This window comes from Prinia subflava, chromosome 2, assembly GCF_021018805.1.
Source record: "Prinia subflava isolate CZ2003 ecotype Zambia chromosome 2, Cam_Psub_1.2, whole genome shotgun sequence".
NCBI lineage: Eukaryota > Metazoa > Chordata > Aves > Passeriformes > Cisticolidae > Prinia > Prinia subflava.
This window is the reverse complement of record NC_086248.1, coordinates 26795695-26812122: the sequence shown is the minus strand read 5'-3', so window position 1 is coordinate 26812122 and position 16428 is coordinate 26795695. Positions and strand designations below refer to the sequence as shown.

General features: G+C 35.6%; 1 protein-coding gene across 1 annotated transcript in view; it reads left to right on the top strand.

Moving 5' to 3' along the window:
* EYS (eyes shut homolog) overlaps window positions 1-16428 on the top strand; it is a 722813-nt gene that overhangs the window by 323406 nt on the left and 382979 nt on the right. The window contains exon 28 of the mRNA XM_063389422.1: window positions 5657-5856. Within this exon, the coding sequence (XP_063245492.1) occupies window positions 5657-5856 (200 nt within the window). The remainder of the gene's footprint in view (window positions 1-5656; window positions 5857-16428) is intronic.

The following is a 16428-nucleotide window of genomic DNA, read 5'->3' as shown; positions in this document are numbered from 1 at the left end:
CTGATCCTCAGTAGTCAAGTTGAACCTTATCATTTGCTGGATATATCTGGATTTGGGGAATCCAGGTGGTTATTGTACTGGCTTTCTCTGGGAGTTAAATACTCATAATTTATAATAGTTTTTGTGGAAGTAACTGTGCACTGCTCCAATATATCTCTCTCTCTGATTTTTTTTTTTGTTGGTTATGTAAACCTGAGAACACTTTTAGAGCCATCAAGAATTCTGGAACTCCTTATAGCAAAGAACTCATATTGATTATTGTTTTTAATAGCTAGAAAAAAATCTATACTCCATAAATTTGTCTAAAAATTTTTAATCGTTGTATACCATGTTTTCAGCAGTATCATGTGAGAATTATATATATGATGTAATAATGGTTAAAAAAAATCTGTCCTAAAAATTCTGTTGAGTGTTATTTTTCTTAGATTTAACTTATTGTGAAGTGTTTTAGCTAGCATTTAAATCATGTTATAGTCTACATTTTTGACATGCTTTGAAGTAAACAGATTCTACAACTTGGCACAATATCTCAGTTTCCACTAATCATAAAAAAAGAAATAATCACCCATCTTAGCAAGTCATAGTGTATGTCATAGCACCCATCTCTGAAGACTTAAAGGTAGAATTAGATTTTTTTTTCCATACTGTTCCAATGGGAGTTCATGTTTATAGCTTGTCCACTATAATTTTAAAATGTCTTCTGAGTTCATTGCCTGTTAACACGTAACTTCCATGTTAGATCAAAATGGAAAAAGTCCACACGCTTCACAGAAAAAAACAAATAAAACCCTCAGAATAAGAAATGTCTACTGAAAGAGATCCCTTCTGCTTTACTTCTAGGAGGTCAGGTGTGAGAAAATTCAAAAGATATTTGGATAAGACTAAATTGTGTCAGACTAATGAAGACTTGATAAAAACTCTATACAAATAATTACAATTGCATAATTTTTGTTTTGTTAGATCATTTCTTTCCTTTGCATTGGAGCTTATTAAAGCCCTCCATGTCTTGAAACATGAGCTGAGAAGGGGAGCATTGGTATGCTGTAAAGTGTGAGTACTGGGCATGCCTTACTGATGTGAGGAAGGTTTGGGAATAAGCAGAGCACCCAAATTAAGTCAATAAGGGAGGGGTATTTGGGGGTATTTCGGTGGCAGTGTAAGCAACAAATTCCTTCAGAACAGGAAGATGAGAAGATAAGGCCTTAGGAGCAGCTCTTCTGTCCTGGTTTCCTTGTCTATAGGGACCAGGCTGTAGCCCTGGTTTGGCTGAAGCTGCCTTTGAATGAAGCAAACAAAACAGAAAGGGAAAAAGATAAAGGGCAGTCATGGCCACAGGAAAGCTAGGTCATTACAGCTCTATTTGGACAGGTTACTTGCTCTGATAGGACAGAAAAGAGAGTTTTACAACCTAGGAATACCCAGGCCAGACATCCACACAGACACTCCCGCACTCCCCCTTCTTATCAGGAGAGAGGGAGGAAATAACAAGACAAGCTTGTGGGTCAGGATAAGGACAGGGAGATTGGTCATGGTCACTGACTATTGTCACAAGAAAAAGAAACTCGGCCTGGGAAAAAAAAATTAAATTAAATTATTGTCAATGAAAAACTAAAAGATTTTCCTTCCAACCTGCCAGAAAATGTTCTTCTGCAGAAGCTTCTCTCTACACGCTGCAGTTCCTGCCAGGAGCATGGTCAAGCATGGGCTCTCCCATGGGCTGCAGCCTCCTTCAGGGCACATCTACCTGCTCTGGTATGATGGTCACACATGTGGCAGTGTGGATATCTGCTCCCATGTGGTCCTTTGGGGGCTAGAAGGGGCCAACCTGTTTCACAATGGTCTTCTTGAGCATCTTCCCAGGGATCCCTAGTGGACACTGCCTCCACCTTCTTCTTCTCTGACCTTTCAGCCTTTAAGGTTGTGGGGTTTTTTTGTTGTGGTGGTTTTTGTTTGTTTGTTTGGTTGGGTTTTTTTGTTTGTTTGTTGGGGTTTTTTTTTTCATACGTTTTTCTCACTTTTGAGCCCAACCCAGAATGCCGCAATCTTCCCAGAGGGGTCTCACTAGAGACAGCCTTTCCTTCTGGGGCAGTCTCCGGCCGCTAGGCAGCCTCAGCAAGGAGCAGCCAGTGGCTGCCAGTGATTCAGCTCTTAGTAGTGATTTCAGCTCTGCCTTGCGAGGTGATTCCAGGCCAGCTCAGGGACAGAGAGACAGGAGTGCCATGTAGCAGATTCCACAGAGTAGCTTTTATTGTCCAGCCCTGCAAAGGGTAGCCAGGGGTGGCAGCTCCCTCCTGATCAGGGGAGCAGCTGGAATATTTATGGTGGAAAGCAAGGGTGGTACCAAAGGGCAGAAACCAACAAGTTGGAAAGAATCTACATGGGTATATCAGAGCATTATGGGTACTTTAACCTGACCAGAGAGTCAACTGCCTCATCTAAGGGTTATTTCTCCCTGGGGGGGTTGAGCTTATCACACTCCATTCAAGGGACACCCCTCCAGGGCAGAGGCCTGGTAGGCGCATCTGCCTCCACAAGCCCAGCCGCGCCCTGCGCTGCGCGGTTGGGTCCGGCTGGAGCCGGCTCCTCCACCCGCTGCAAGGGAAACCTTGCCACATGAAGCTATTCTAACAGGACTGCACCAGAGAGAGACCTGAGCTAGTCTGATTTCTTGCGTTAAACAAAGCCATCTGCCAGGCCTGCTGGGGGTGTTGCTGCTTGGGCCGGAGCACAGCAGGGCGGTGAGGCTGGGCAGGTGTAAATTTGGAGAGTCTGGCACGCACACACAGGGCCACAGGGAAGCCTGGCGTCTCCTGGTCACAGCTGGGCGAGCTGAAGGCACCCCAGCCACACAACGAGATTTTCAATGTGCTCAGAGGAAACTAAAAACGAAAGTAGGGCTCGAAAAAAAAAAAAAAAAAAGTGAGAGAATAGTAATTAAAAGGAGTACTTGACATCAGTAGAAAGACCTGAGGAAGAAAACAAGTTGGGGACCAAAGCTGTCATTATTATTGCCCCATAACATCTCAGTGTTATGACTGTTCAGTGGCACCTGGAGGTCTTGGCGTGTTCTCTGCTTTGTTTCTGAAAACAGAAATTTTCTGTTCTCAGAATAATTCTGCTGAGAAGTCCAACACAGAGATGAAAGCAATTTTGTGCCTTTTGGGAGGAGTTTCATTTTGGTTTTATTTTCTTTGTGGTAGTTTTTTGGGGGTTTTTTTGACTGGTTGGGTGGTTTTTTTGTGTGTCTGTGTGGCTTTGGTTCTTTTTTTGTTGTTGTTCCTAAACATTTATTGCTAGCAAATTGTTAGTAGAAGTTGCATGAAGTCTTAAGAGGTTTGCTGTCAGATTAAGATTTTGTCTCAGAAGCTTAAAATGATGGAATTTAAATTCCCATTCAAATTAAAGTCTCAGATTTAGGAAAGACTTAAAATATCTCATGAAAATAAGAAGGTACAAATTTAGGTATAAATAAGTCAGTAATTGTGACACTGCTATATATCAACAAATTTGTGTTTTGGAAAAGCCAAAATTACTCATCTTTGTGACTATTATTCTTGTAGTTTTAATTTTTCTTAGTTATTCAGAGGCAATTTTCCTTATCATTTCTAAGCAAGAAAAGGTTAAAAGATATCTTATTAGGTTGGGAACTGGGCAGCTGAGGGGACCAAGAAGGTACTTTTCTTCTACCTAATGGAAGAATAGAGACAATGTTTCTAGGACTATGAGTCCCTACTATTTTTGCTCTGATTTGGCAACTGTCTGGTTAGGGGTCATAATTAAGATTCAATCTCCTGTTATGTAAAGGAAGACAAAGTGAAAATAGTATTGGTATTTCAATTAACTTGTTATCAGATAATCAGAGTAGCTGGGAATTTTCTACAGAGCCAGCTATTCTCTAACGTCATGCTGTAAATTCATTCTCTAGTGGGATCTAAGACAGGAAAAACTTGCTAACAATTGTCCTGCAACTTAAATTTGTCACCTCATGTCCTTGTTCTTTAGATTACAAACTACAGCATTTGGTGGTGGTGTGGTAGTTCACCAACTTTGGAATTAAATACTTGTGGCATTTTTAACATAGTTCTGTCTTTTCACTGACACAATTTTCTTGCATGAGTTAAGAGCCGTGCAGACATCAGAATGTACTGGAAAGTGATAGGTGTGATTTCTTTCCTACAAACTGATGTTTATTTTACTGTAAAATCTTTAAAGAACAATGCATTTCACAGAAGAAAATAAAAAGGTTTTGCGTTGTTTACAACTTGATACAACTGCGATAGTGTATTGAATCAAAGCTGTGAACATTTGTCTGAGCTCTGAATTTATCCTTAGTTACTTTGATGATTTTGGTATTTTTTGGACTTTAACTTTTGAGTCACAATTAGGTAAAAATTTGATCCAGTAATTGATATAGATTTAATTTATTCTGGTAATGAGAATAAATAAATTTTAGGTTTGTAGTATGGAATGCAAGTGAATACAAATTAAGAAGATTAGACAAGTTAATGAAATAGAAAACGGTCAGTTGGAACTGAGAACTGAGATTTTTTTTATAAACAAACGAGAAAAAAGAACACTGCTGTCTGTCAACAAAAAATGTAATTAATATAACAAAAGACTACTTCTAGAACCTAGACACAGGAATTTTGTCAGTCTGTAGGACTATCACCATCTTCCTGTGGGATATATAATTCAATCAGCTTATGTAATGCTCACTGATAAATCATCCTATATACACTCAGCTGGAGAGCTTATAGGAAAATAATTCGTTTTCTCACAATTCCCCATGGATATCTGCATTTACATTCTGTCAAACTCCTGTAGTACCTAGAGGAAATGTGAGTGCCCTTGGATATCCTTAAAGAATTAAACCTTCTGAAGTTACGGGAGTGTGAAAATAAATTTAAAATACTGGATTTAGCTGGACTATTTGGGTTGCAGCTGCAAAATACAACTCCTTTGGGATACAGGTAAAAACTAGGTTTCTGTGATCAAGGGCAAACATACATTTTTTGCACTGGCTATTGCACTAACTAAACTCTTGCATAATTCTGGAGAAATACTAATTTGATGCTAATTTGTGTGGTTTGAATTTGATGATTTTTACATTTGCCTTATCAGAGGAAATTATTATGTGAACACAAACATGTTTCTATTTGCATTAGGCATTAATTAATAATGAGAAAACATTTATCAGGAAATACTGTAAAAGGCTTGGGTGCATTCATTTATATAAGTAATTCTTTATTGTGTCCAGAATTGCTTTATTAATGCATTTCTTTTACAGCAATAGGCCTTAATGTAAAAAATTAGAGGAAATAATTGTATAGACTGTGGCTCGAAAACATGCTTTAAAATTTTAATCATGAGTGGGATTGCATACTTTCGGCTGTAAGACTGCTTATATAAAACTATATTTGCATCTCTACAAGATTAATGAGTAGGAACAAGTATAGTGAGTATGAGTTGTAATCAAAGGATCTCTATATAAACAAAAAATTGTGTCAAATTAGAGATCTCTGTTTATCAGACAATAAAAAAGCCCAATACTTTTTCTAATTTCCAGATTCAGTCTCTTGCACTTGTTGTTGAGATGAATAAGTAACTGATGTGTTTCAAAGATGTTTAATCGATGCATTATTATTTCTCTTCTCAGGAATGTGAATCTGCTCCCTGTATTAATGGAGGTTCTTGTCAAGATGCCATCAATGCATTTGTTTGTGCTTGCCCGAGTGGGTACACTGGAAGATTTTGTGAAGTGGATGTTGATGTTTGCAGTGAGTCCACACTGAACTCAGTTCTGTGTTACAACGGAGGTGTATGTGTTGATGGGCCTGGAAGAACGTTTCATTGCAGGTTAGTATAAACAATGTCATGCTAATTGCCTTAGTTAATACACATTGATTTGTTAATATTTCAGGGCACTACTGATACCATGTGCACTATGTGAACTCAAACAGATTTGGTGCTCAATCTAGAGCTCAAAAATATTGTTATCCTAAACCATTCACTGCTTAACATCAGATCCTTCTGTCTGAAAAGTTATCTTCTAGTGCTTCTCAGAATGATGTGTGGAAACGGCTAATATAGGGTGACCCTAAAATATTTAAAATTATTATGTTACTGATATGTAAGTACTCATGTGTTTTGTACTCAAAGGGAGAATGAACTTGCAATGAAATTTAGATGGCAGGTAATTTACATACTATGTGTGCACAGACACATACCCAAAACAACGTCCTAAGATCCATCATCATCATTCTTCAGCTGTTAAATACTTCTGCCTAAATACATGTAATTTTATATCTTATATAATTATAATATGTCTTTAAAATTAGGCTACTTTATAGATTGTTTGTATTTTGTCAAATCTTTATATCTAAGTCCCTTTTCAGTTGCTACATTTATAGAAATATTAAATACTAAGAACTTATTTAATAAACATTCTTAAGAGAGAAACATAAATGTCTTCTATAAAATTATATGTTCAAGGTCCCTTTGGGTACTTTACTCCAGTGAATCAACTGCAGCACTCAGCTTGGTGTCCTATGCAAACTGGCTGAAGGTGCCCTTGATCCCACTATCCACATCATTGATGAAGACATTAAATAGTGTTTATATCATGACAAGTCAAAAAATATTATCCTTTAGCTTAGACCTTTTAATACATGCTAAAGTAATTCATACTCTCCTGATTCTGCAGTGGGTTACTACCTGCATAAAGACTTCTGTTGTGACTCAGGTGCCTCATAAACTGTTTCTTTCGTTATTGTTCAATTGCCCCTTTGAAAATTCAATCCTGTGCATTGTCCTGGTTCTCCTTACCCGACTCATGTTCACTCTAGACTCCTTTTTGTGAGCTTTAGGTACAGCAGCAGCCTTTCATCTTTCACAGATGAATCCTCTGAATTAAATTAAATTCTTATATTTCTTCCTTCTTTTACTTGGGAGCTTCCACCAAACATTGTAAGGATATTTACCTTGCACTTGCTTCTGAGCCCAGCATGGACCATCAGGAGGACTTCATGGAACCAGAGTCAGGGAATTTGAAAGCAATTATAAGCAGAATTTTAGTGTTGCCAAGATAACAAAGGTTTTCATGAGTGTTGTAAGACTAAGGTAGTCTTAAGGTAGGTTGATGTAAGATATGGTTATGATCCTGCAGAAAGAAGTGACATACTTGATATAAGTTTCTTCTGATGGGGTCCAGGAAAAGGAATTTTTTCAGCTGATTTCCTTTCCTATGTTGATATGCTTTAGACAACAGATAAAACTCTCTTTCCTATCATTCAGCAGGTGCTACCATTCCAAGTAATGTGTACAAATAGAAGTAAGAAACATAACAAGATCATAAAGTCAGGTTTGCTCCTGTACTGTGAATGTTACAATGTGAACCCTACTCCTTTTTTGTCTTTCTATTCACGTATTTTAAGCAGTCTGAATAATGATTATGTACAGATTGGAGGATAGGAGTTATATGGAGGATGGAAAAGTGGAATTGAGAAAAAAAAAAAGGAAGGGAGAAGTATCTCCTACTGTAGCAAAACTCTACAAACATTGAAATAAATAACGAGTCTTAATGCCTGTTACACTGTGAATTGCAAAGGTCAGCAAAAGGACATTAATCCAGTATTGCTTAGAGTCTTGTTGTTTTGGGAATATGTCTTGGGATGTTTCAATTTTGTGGTTGGTAAATCAGAAAATAGGTAATGAAAATGGTCCAGTAATGGGCAAGTGTCAGGCTGCCTTAACTGTGAACACCACTGCCAGCTTCAGCTATGATGTATGTGATATTTTATTCAGTAGTACAATGAAGACTTCAACTTTCCTTGAATTATGTGTGAATCAATTACAAGAGCAACCCTACAGGCTTCTTCCTGAAATGAATATGAAAAATACCCTTTGGGATAGTCCTTGAATTGTGTGGTATCTGAAATATCTTTTTGTCTTCAAACCCTTGGTTTAAAAATAAAACAACTGATTGGAAATGAGTGGGATGCTGGGACTTGTAATTTGGTTCTATCCTGGGCAGATTGCCACTGAATCTGCTTCAGGAAACAGATTACCATCTGAAAGGATGCCCATCTACCTTCCTTTGTGTTTTAGTCCTCTCAATCAGAGGTGCTGGCTGCCACAACAATAAACACTATATGAATCAGCAGATTAATAATAAAGATAATATTGGGCTCAGGGGGCCTTTCAGAAGACAATTCAATCCAGTATAATTATGTTTGAGATAATGAATATATAAAAGGAATTCCAAAGCCTTTTCATGGTATGTTCCAAGTATTGTGGGGTAGAAAACCTGTTTACATAAAATACTCTGAAATCTCTCATTGTATTTAATCCACAATCAGCTCATTTCCACTTTTGCATCCTTTGGTCCCAGACCATTCTGTACATTAACTTGGGATTTCAGAATGTAAGCACAATAATAACAAAAAATATTCTTCCCCACTAATTCTTGCATTGCTATTTTACAAATGTTTATTTCAGGTACTTCCTGCTGATTAGATTCAGAAGTCATAGTGTCTTGGAAGGGTTATCTGAGTAGTGCTTTCAGCCTGATCAGGTGAAAATAATGTCGACAGTCCTATGACAGGTCTTGCCCTAGATTATGGTCTTGAATATTATAGCTTCATTGTACTTTTTCAGCACTTTATTGCACATATGGGGTTTGTAAACATGGGTTTTTTAGGGAAAACAGAGGAAACTTTTGATGTCATTCTGTCTTTTTCAATCTTTATTTCATAATTTCTTGTTATTGTTATAATTTAATGTATTTATTGTTATAAGTTTGTGGGTCTGAGAGACGTGTAGCACCACAAGTAAGTTTGACCCTATCTTCTGATTCACAAGGAAGGACTGGTGCTTTTTAAACCTACTTTTTGCATTGTATTTAACTACATAATTTGTTTCAGAACTGAAACTTTTTCGGCAGCATCTTTACAAGATTATTTTATACTCAAGACAGGTAAGAGAGAATATTTGATCAACAGAATTACTGATCAAAAAATGCCAATTTTTTATTTCCTTCAGCTCATGAAATCTTAGTCAAAAAAAAATCTAAAATAGGGATTTGTTATTCTACATCTCCTCCAAATAAAGTAGACATTTAAATATTCATTATGATATCTACCTGTCTATTATTTTATTCTGCTGATAAGGAAGCAGAGTTTAGATTTAAGAGCATCTTGTTTCCAGTACCTATGTGTTCTAATTTTCTTGATCTGTTTGATCAAGGAGCAGCAGTTCACATAATTAGCTAGGACCTCCACAGGGATCTAGGAAAGGGATTAAAACAATTCAAGCATGGAGAGGCTATATGAGGAAAAAAATGGAGTCTGGCAGACATATTATTCTGTGGCTGTGGTATGCAGTGAGCATATAAGATAAGAAATGGTAATGTAGAACTGTTTGTCTTAGAGCTTGTATAAGATAAACAATATACTACTAGCATGAAGCAAACAGTTGTGGGGGGACCCTAGAAGTGCGATCTTGTAGGCAACCTAGGCAATTGTATAAAAATAAATATTTTTTCAGAATCAAACTTGTTTAGGATTTGGTAAGTGTTTTCAAACAGAAATTTAATTTATCAGTAATGTACATTTGGTCTTTTACCCCAAAGGAAGTAGAACTATTCTTTGAAGTTGTTCATGTCAACTGTAGCTCCAGGCAACATACAAAAAGTTCTCCTGTACTTCAAAAGGCTTAGCATGGGCAACATTTACACAGCTGTGTGCCCCCATCAACTCAAAAAGTGATTTGATAGTAAAGTATTTGTTTTGAGGCTTACTCAGGTCTTGTATGCTGGGTAACAGAAAAAACATGCTTCTGCTGGAAGATTGCTAATTGAAAAGCTACATTTCATTCAGATGGTGAAAGACAGCTTGCAAAGTCTGACCAAAGTTGCATAGTACACATTACACAGAGCTATGCATCTAAGTCCCTCAGTACACTGAAATAAATGTAAGAAGCAAGTAATTTTTTTATATGGACGAAGCAACTCCACTGGACTATGAGAATCTCTTAAAACTGGCAGGTAATAAAACAATGGGTTCTCATGTTTGTATGAGCTGTGAATATGTACTCAGCACACTCTGTTTCATCTATGGGAATAGATGCCACTCCATTTATATGTAGATAACAAGATAAATTCAACTGATTTCATAACTGACTGCCTAGTTCTTTACACTTAGTAAAGCATGAATATTTTAGTGTTTGCATTGTGTGTATGTATTAAGGTCTTCATGTGAAAAACACTAACTGTAACAATGTCAAATGAAATAATATAATAAAAATGCACATCATGTCCTGGATTTTTCTTACTTATATGACAAGCATATAAGGGAAAAAGGAATATGTCCATTATAGTCTTTATTTGATAGCTGCTAATATAGACAGTTAATTTAAAAAACTGCATTTACTATTAATGTTCCCCAACACTTTCAACTATAAACAGAACTGTAATCAAAAGAAGATTAACATGTAATTTAAAAAAAAGGCAGTTCTCTAAGAGAATTATTTTTCAGAATTATTTTAGAAATATTTTTGAGAAGAATATCAAATTCAGATGTTGCTCCTTTTGTATGATGTTGCATGAAGGGTAAAGGAATCTACCATAGTCAAGGAGGCAACAGACATATTTCAGAGGGGTTATGCCTGTATTAGCAAATTAACCAGAAGGTCAAGATCACAGGACTTGAAATAAGTATGTAAACCAAACAAATAATGTATCTAAAGATGTACAATGTGTACCATATGCCTGATGGAATACCTGTCTCCTAGAGGTTCTGGGCAAAGGTAGAGAAAAATGATCATTCTGTCACTCAAGTGGATTATAAGTTTTGATATTCAGACAATCAAACAATTTCAAATACTCACTGTGATATTTAGCTAATTAAACAAAAAAGTAAATATAGAAAATTAAAAATGGCTAGAAGCTATAAAAGTGGAGAATGAAGAAAGGCAAGACATTAAGAAACATATCCCAAACATGACTATATTTTTTCTTTTAATAAATGCATGTTCTATCTTTTTTCAGACTTTACTAATGATATTTACAATGGCAGCAGTTCATCTAGTTAAAATTACTCACTCTCCTTATTATTTTACTGTTCTAAAATTCAACAGTAAAGTGCAATCTGCTAGAGAATTAGCTTTGTCTACAAAAATGCAGACAGCAGTGTCTGGAAATGAGGCACTAAAATCTAGTAGGAATAAAAACACACCCAAAAGCAAAACACAAATCTCATACAAATAACCCATCTGCCCAGTCCCAGAATAAAACCATATTAAATCTTACATCTGAAAAGCTATTGCCGATTGTTATATTCTATTTTTGAATCAAATCTTTAAGAAATTCATTGCCTGAAAAGACACAGGATGCCTCTACCCTATGTATATATTGGTTTGGGGTTTTGTTTTTGTTTTTTTTTTTTAATATCTAAGTTGTTTTGTGACTTTATGATGCAGAAGCCAAATAAAAATAGCTAGTGGGAATCACATTCACATCCTCATTATACAAGATGCAGGGACCAAACAGGTGAGAATGTACCTGTAACAGAACATTTTGGATTTTTTAGTCATAAACAGAAAATACTGAATTAAAAGTTAATCAAAATATGAATGCCTAAGTAAAATCTAAGACCTAGAAAAAGATTTAAAAATTCACTGTGCTTTAAGACATAATATGCTGTTTATTTGTTCAGCATACCATGTGAAATACTAAGTCATGTTACACAAGTGTTTCAAAGACATGTCACTTGATATTTTTGCTATTAATCTTCAAAAATTTGTGATATTTGTAGCATTCTTTTTTTTCTTTCTAAAATGTATCCTCTAAACACATATACAAAAATTACAAATATACTGCTAAGAGTGAACTTAGTATTTTATAGCGACTTTACAAAAGCAGCAACAAGCCTGTCAGAATTTGCATCACTTAAAAATAAGATTACTGTACTTGATTATATTAAAATAACAAGTCATATAATGTGAAATTTGACAACTTTTAATATGTTATTGTTTAAAGTATCTTATTTACTGTTTTGCAGAATTCAAGCTTGCTGGCATTTTGCAAAAATAAATTTTACTATTGTGCATCTTGACAGCTCCTAATTTAAAAAAAAAAAAAAAAAGCTGTGCTTCATATGAAATCTGCTAACTCAGACTACAAGACAACAGTTTAGTAGAATCCTTGAGTATATTTTTAATAATTAAATGGATATGCTCAATTTTTACAATAAAAATAGTTACAAGAAATATATAAAAAAGGAAAATATTATTCCTTGTTTCAAGAACAAGATAGAGGTACTACCATTTCAAGTTGTCTGTATAAAAAAGGCTTTTTTCTAAACTGCATTCACTTGTCCATTGACCTTAGTAGCACAGACAATTTGAAAGCCAGTCTATTTCAGGTTATTGCTTAAAACAACAGAATTTATGCAGGTTTTATTTGAGGGATTATATGATTGATTGATTGAGTTTTGTTTTTTAAAGGGAATTTATTGAAAAAAATTACAGGCTAGCTTATGGTTGCATTTAAAAAGGTGAGAACATGAAATAGGTCTGAAAAAAAAAATGAGAGCATTTTTTTTAAAAAAATATTTTTTTTTTTAATGAGCAAGCTTCCATTGTCTTTCAGATTTATAGGCTGATGCTTTGTAGACATAGGCAAGGGCATAGACAGGGGAAAAGAAAGGGAAAGAAAAGGATATTATTCAGGTAAATCGGTCATTTTTAAAGTCCATAAAAACAATAAAAATGTTTTTTCCATCTAAGTTCATCATTGAAAACGTATGTTTCAGAATTAGTCTCCAGGGGAGCCATACAATTTTTTACAAACACATGTATATGCCAGTATGTGTGAATGTGATTAATTACTACCTTAGAATTTAAACCTATATTTATAAGTAAGTATAAATAAGTCCATCTGACTGAGGAGTAATACTGGAAGGATACCTTTTACCATAAACCCCTTCAGTAATTACAAATACTATTTATATTTACTCAAAATTAAAAAAACATATATGAGGCATTGTGTTCCATGCCTAAATGTACACACAATGTAGCTCTATTAGAATTTCTCTTAAGTGTCATAAATTGTGTATATTAATGTAACTGGAGTTATATGGGTTTTCTTTATATGGGTTTGCCTGAAATGCTTTGCTGTTTCCTGAAGATTTCATGATGAAAATCTCAAATTCAATGCTGTAGGACGCAGCTAAAGATCAATGTTCACCCAGCTTCTATTCATCTGCACTGGTGAATTAGGTGCATTTCCTGAAAGCTCAAACCAGGGGAATAGCCATTTCCCTTCAGAAGATAATGTAGTACATAGTACCTGGTAGTACAGTTATAGATTTTTTTTTCTCCAGCTGAGTACACCTAAATTACTTCATGCTGAAGTAACCATAACTTAGGAAACACTAATGCTAGAACCAAGATGAGTAACTCCTTTAAAATCATCTTTCTCAGAGTTTGAGCATTGAAATAAGTTTATTTTCATTGTTGATATAATTTTCAATAATGTCCTGTCTAATATTGAAACATAGCTCCTTGTACTCATTATTGTGTTAGAGAATTGGGGGAGAGAAAATAGAACATAGGAACTGCCATTTAGTGACAGACATTAGCCTCATTTTGTTCTCTATCTTGTATTGACTTCAGGGGAATACCTAAGGAATTCAGTAGAAAAATATTTTTCTCCCCAGCTCTTCATCTACCACCACATATAGGTCTCACTAACTGGTTGGAGTGATTGTCCAGAAGCATAAGTTCAAGATCCTTCGTAAAGGCTATTTTAAAACATTTTTACATTATATATCGACATTTCCGTGTCCACTAAATTTCAAAACCTTTCCAAGATTTCCTTCAAAGGTCTACCATTAAAAATTGTTCATCTCTAATAGTGTTGTGTAAGTCCTGTATATTCCTTTATATATCTCCTTGTTTTGATTTCTTAAAGAACTCAGTTTATACAAAGAGAATATAAGTCATTCTGGAGAGATGTCCCTGAAACAGTTTCCTGCAGGATTGCAGGTGCTCTGTGAGCATTACAGAATATGTTCTTCAGATACTAGGTACTTTGGTTCCTACTAAGTATTCCTAGTATTTTTCTCATTTTCTCATCAAGAATCTTCTTATGATGGCCGTACAGTAAGGAATAAAATTGTTGTTTTCTCCCAAGTTACAATTAAAGAGAGCAGAAAGACTTCAGGAAACAGAGTTGGCCATCTTTGCTTTCCAAGTAATTATAGAATGGTATGTAATTGCAAAGTTATGAAAATAAGGAGCAGAAAACAGAATTTTTCACTGCCAGTGGTCTGTTGGAATAAAAATATTTATTTTTTATTCTAAATATTAAATTGATTTAGAAAGGTAATAAAAACTAAAAATAATAATGTGCAAATGGCGAAAAAAGATACTGCGATCATCAGCAATTCTTTGACTATGTTTGATAATTTTTTTCACCAGCAAACTGATGTCTCCTATTTTCATTCCTTCCATCTATTGAGTGATGTTTGATCCAAGGTTTAAAAAAGGTTAAAGGTGCAATTGTAAGGTGCAAACCAATTTTCTATCTCACTCTTACTTGCATGCTGGTAAAAACATTTGTTCTGTATTATGTTTTGTAAATCTCTGAACAGTTTTAAATATCTGCAGCTAGCTAGATTAAGAAATTAAGATGGCACTCTAGGCACTACATTTGCAATGCAAGCACTGAAGTTAGCTTAGAATGGTAAACTTTTAAAAAAACAATACGCTCTAAACCTTGTGCAGTGCCTTAGTTGTATCATTGTAATACATTTTCTAAAGAGGTTGTAGGCACGGGGGAAAAACGATAAGCATCTGTTTTTCACTCTGGGTCTTGCCAGGTTTGACAAATAAAAACAGTTTGAACTGAGAAATTAAATGTATAGCTTACTTGTGAGTAATCCCAGCAATCTTAGGCTTTTTTCCTGAAATTCTCTCCAGCAACAAGGCTGCCAGACATGGTACATGAGGCACTATTGAGAATTTTTCTGGTACAATCTGGTTGCATGACAAAATAGAAATTAGATACTGGAGAAAATCAGACAGTGGAAGAAATTCTATGAATACCAATATTGGTAACAAATATTGTTTTCACTTGTTTTGAAGAAATGCAAACTTTCCTTTTTTATTCATAACCTTAATAAAATGGATAGACTATCTCATATTGTGCATGTGCTGAAAGATGTGCCCAGGTGAAGACCACATTGGATCAACAGAAAGCTGTGGTTGGAACTCAGGGAAAAAAAAAAAAAAAAAAAAAAAAAAAAAAAAAAAAAAAAAAAAAAGGAGAGTTTGTGACCTTTTGTGACCTTTAGAAGTAAGGGCATGCAACTCAGGAAGACTTACAAGGATGTCTACCTGGTCTAGTTGAAAGTGTCCTTGTCCATGGCAGGGGGCTTGGAACTAAATGATCTTCAATGTCCCCTTCCAACCCAAACCATTCTATGATTCTCTATGTCATGAGGTTATGCAGGTAGAAAATTGGAAGCATCAACGTTCAAGCAAAACTTAATCCTCCTAGTGGCATTAAAAATAATATTTCTATAAATACGTTAGCAACAAAAGAAGGGTTAAGGAGAATCTTCATACATTATTGGATGTGAGGAGGGAAACAGTGGAAACAGAAACACAAAGCTGAAGTGCTTGATGCCTTCTTTGCCTCAGTCTTTAACAGTAACTACAGTTGTTAGAGGGATGAATTGCCTGGTGAAAAAGGACATGGAAGTGCTGGTTTCAACCTGCTGAACACGAGCCAGCAGTCTGCCAGGTGGTCCAGAAGGGCAATGACATCCTGACTGCTGTCAGAAGCAGCATGGTCCACAGGATTAGGGAAGGGGTCATTGCCATTGTACTCAGCTCTGGTGAGGCTGCACCTTGAATTCTGTGTTCAGTTTTAGGCCTCTGATGACAAAAAGACAGTGAAGTGCTGGAGCATGTCCAAAGAAGCTGGAAAAAGGGTCTAGACAATAAGTCCAGTGAGGAGCAGCTGGGCAGCTCATAATTACTTGTTAAATGCCACTGATTAACTTTCTGTCCTTTGTATGTTTGGAAATGGGTTCCAAGAAACCTTGCCCATGACCTTTCCAGGGACAGAGATAAAGATAATTGGCCTATAGTGTGCAATCTTCCATTCCACTTTTTCTTCTTAAAGGTAAACATATTATTAATCTTCTTCCAGCTAATAAATCACCCAAGGCCACTGACACATTTAGTATCTATGTTATTATAAGTACTAAAACAGCCATTATATTTTCCTCACAAATTACCTTTCCTTTTCTTAATTTACAGTGGGTGGCTGACCACTGATATAAGCACAATAGAGAAGTACCTATTTTCATTGCTGATTCCTTCATTTACACTGAAACAGTTAGGAAACTTCAAGTACTCACT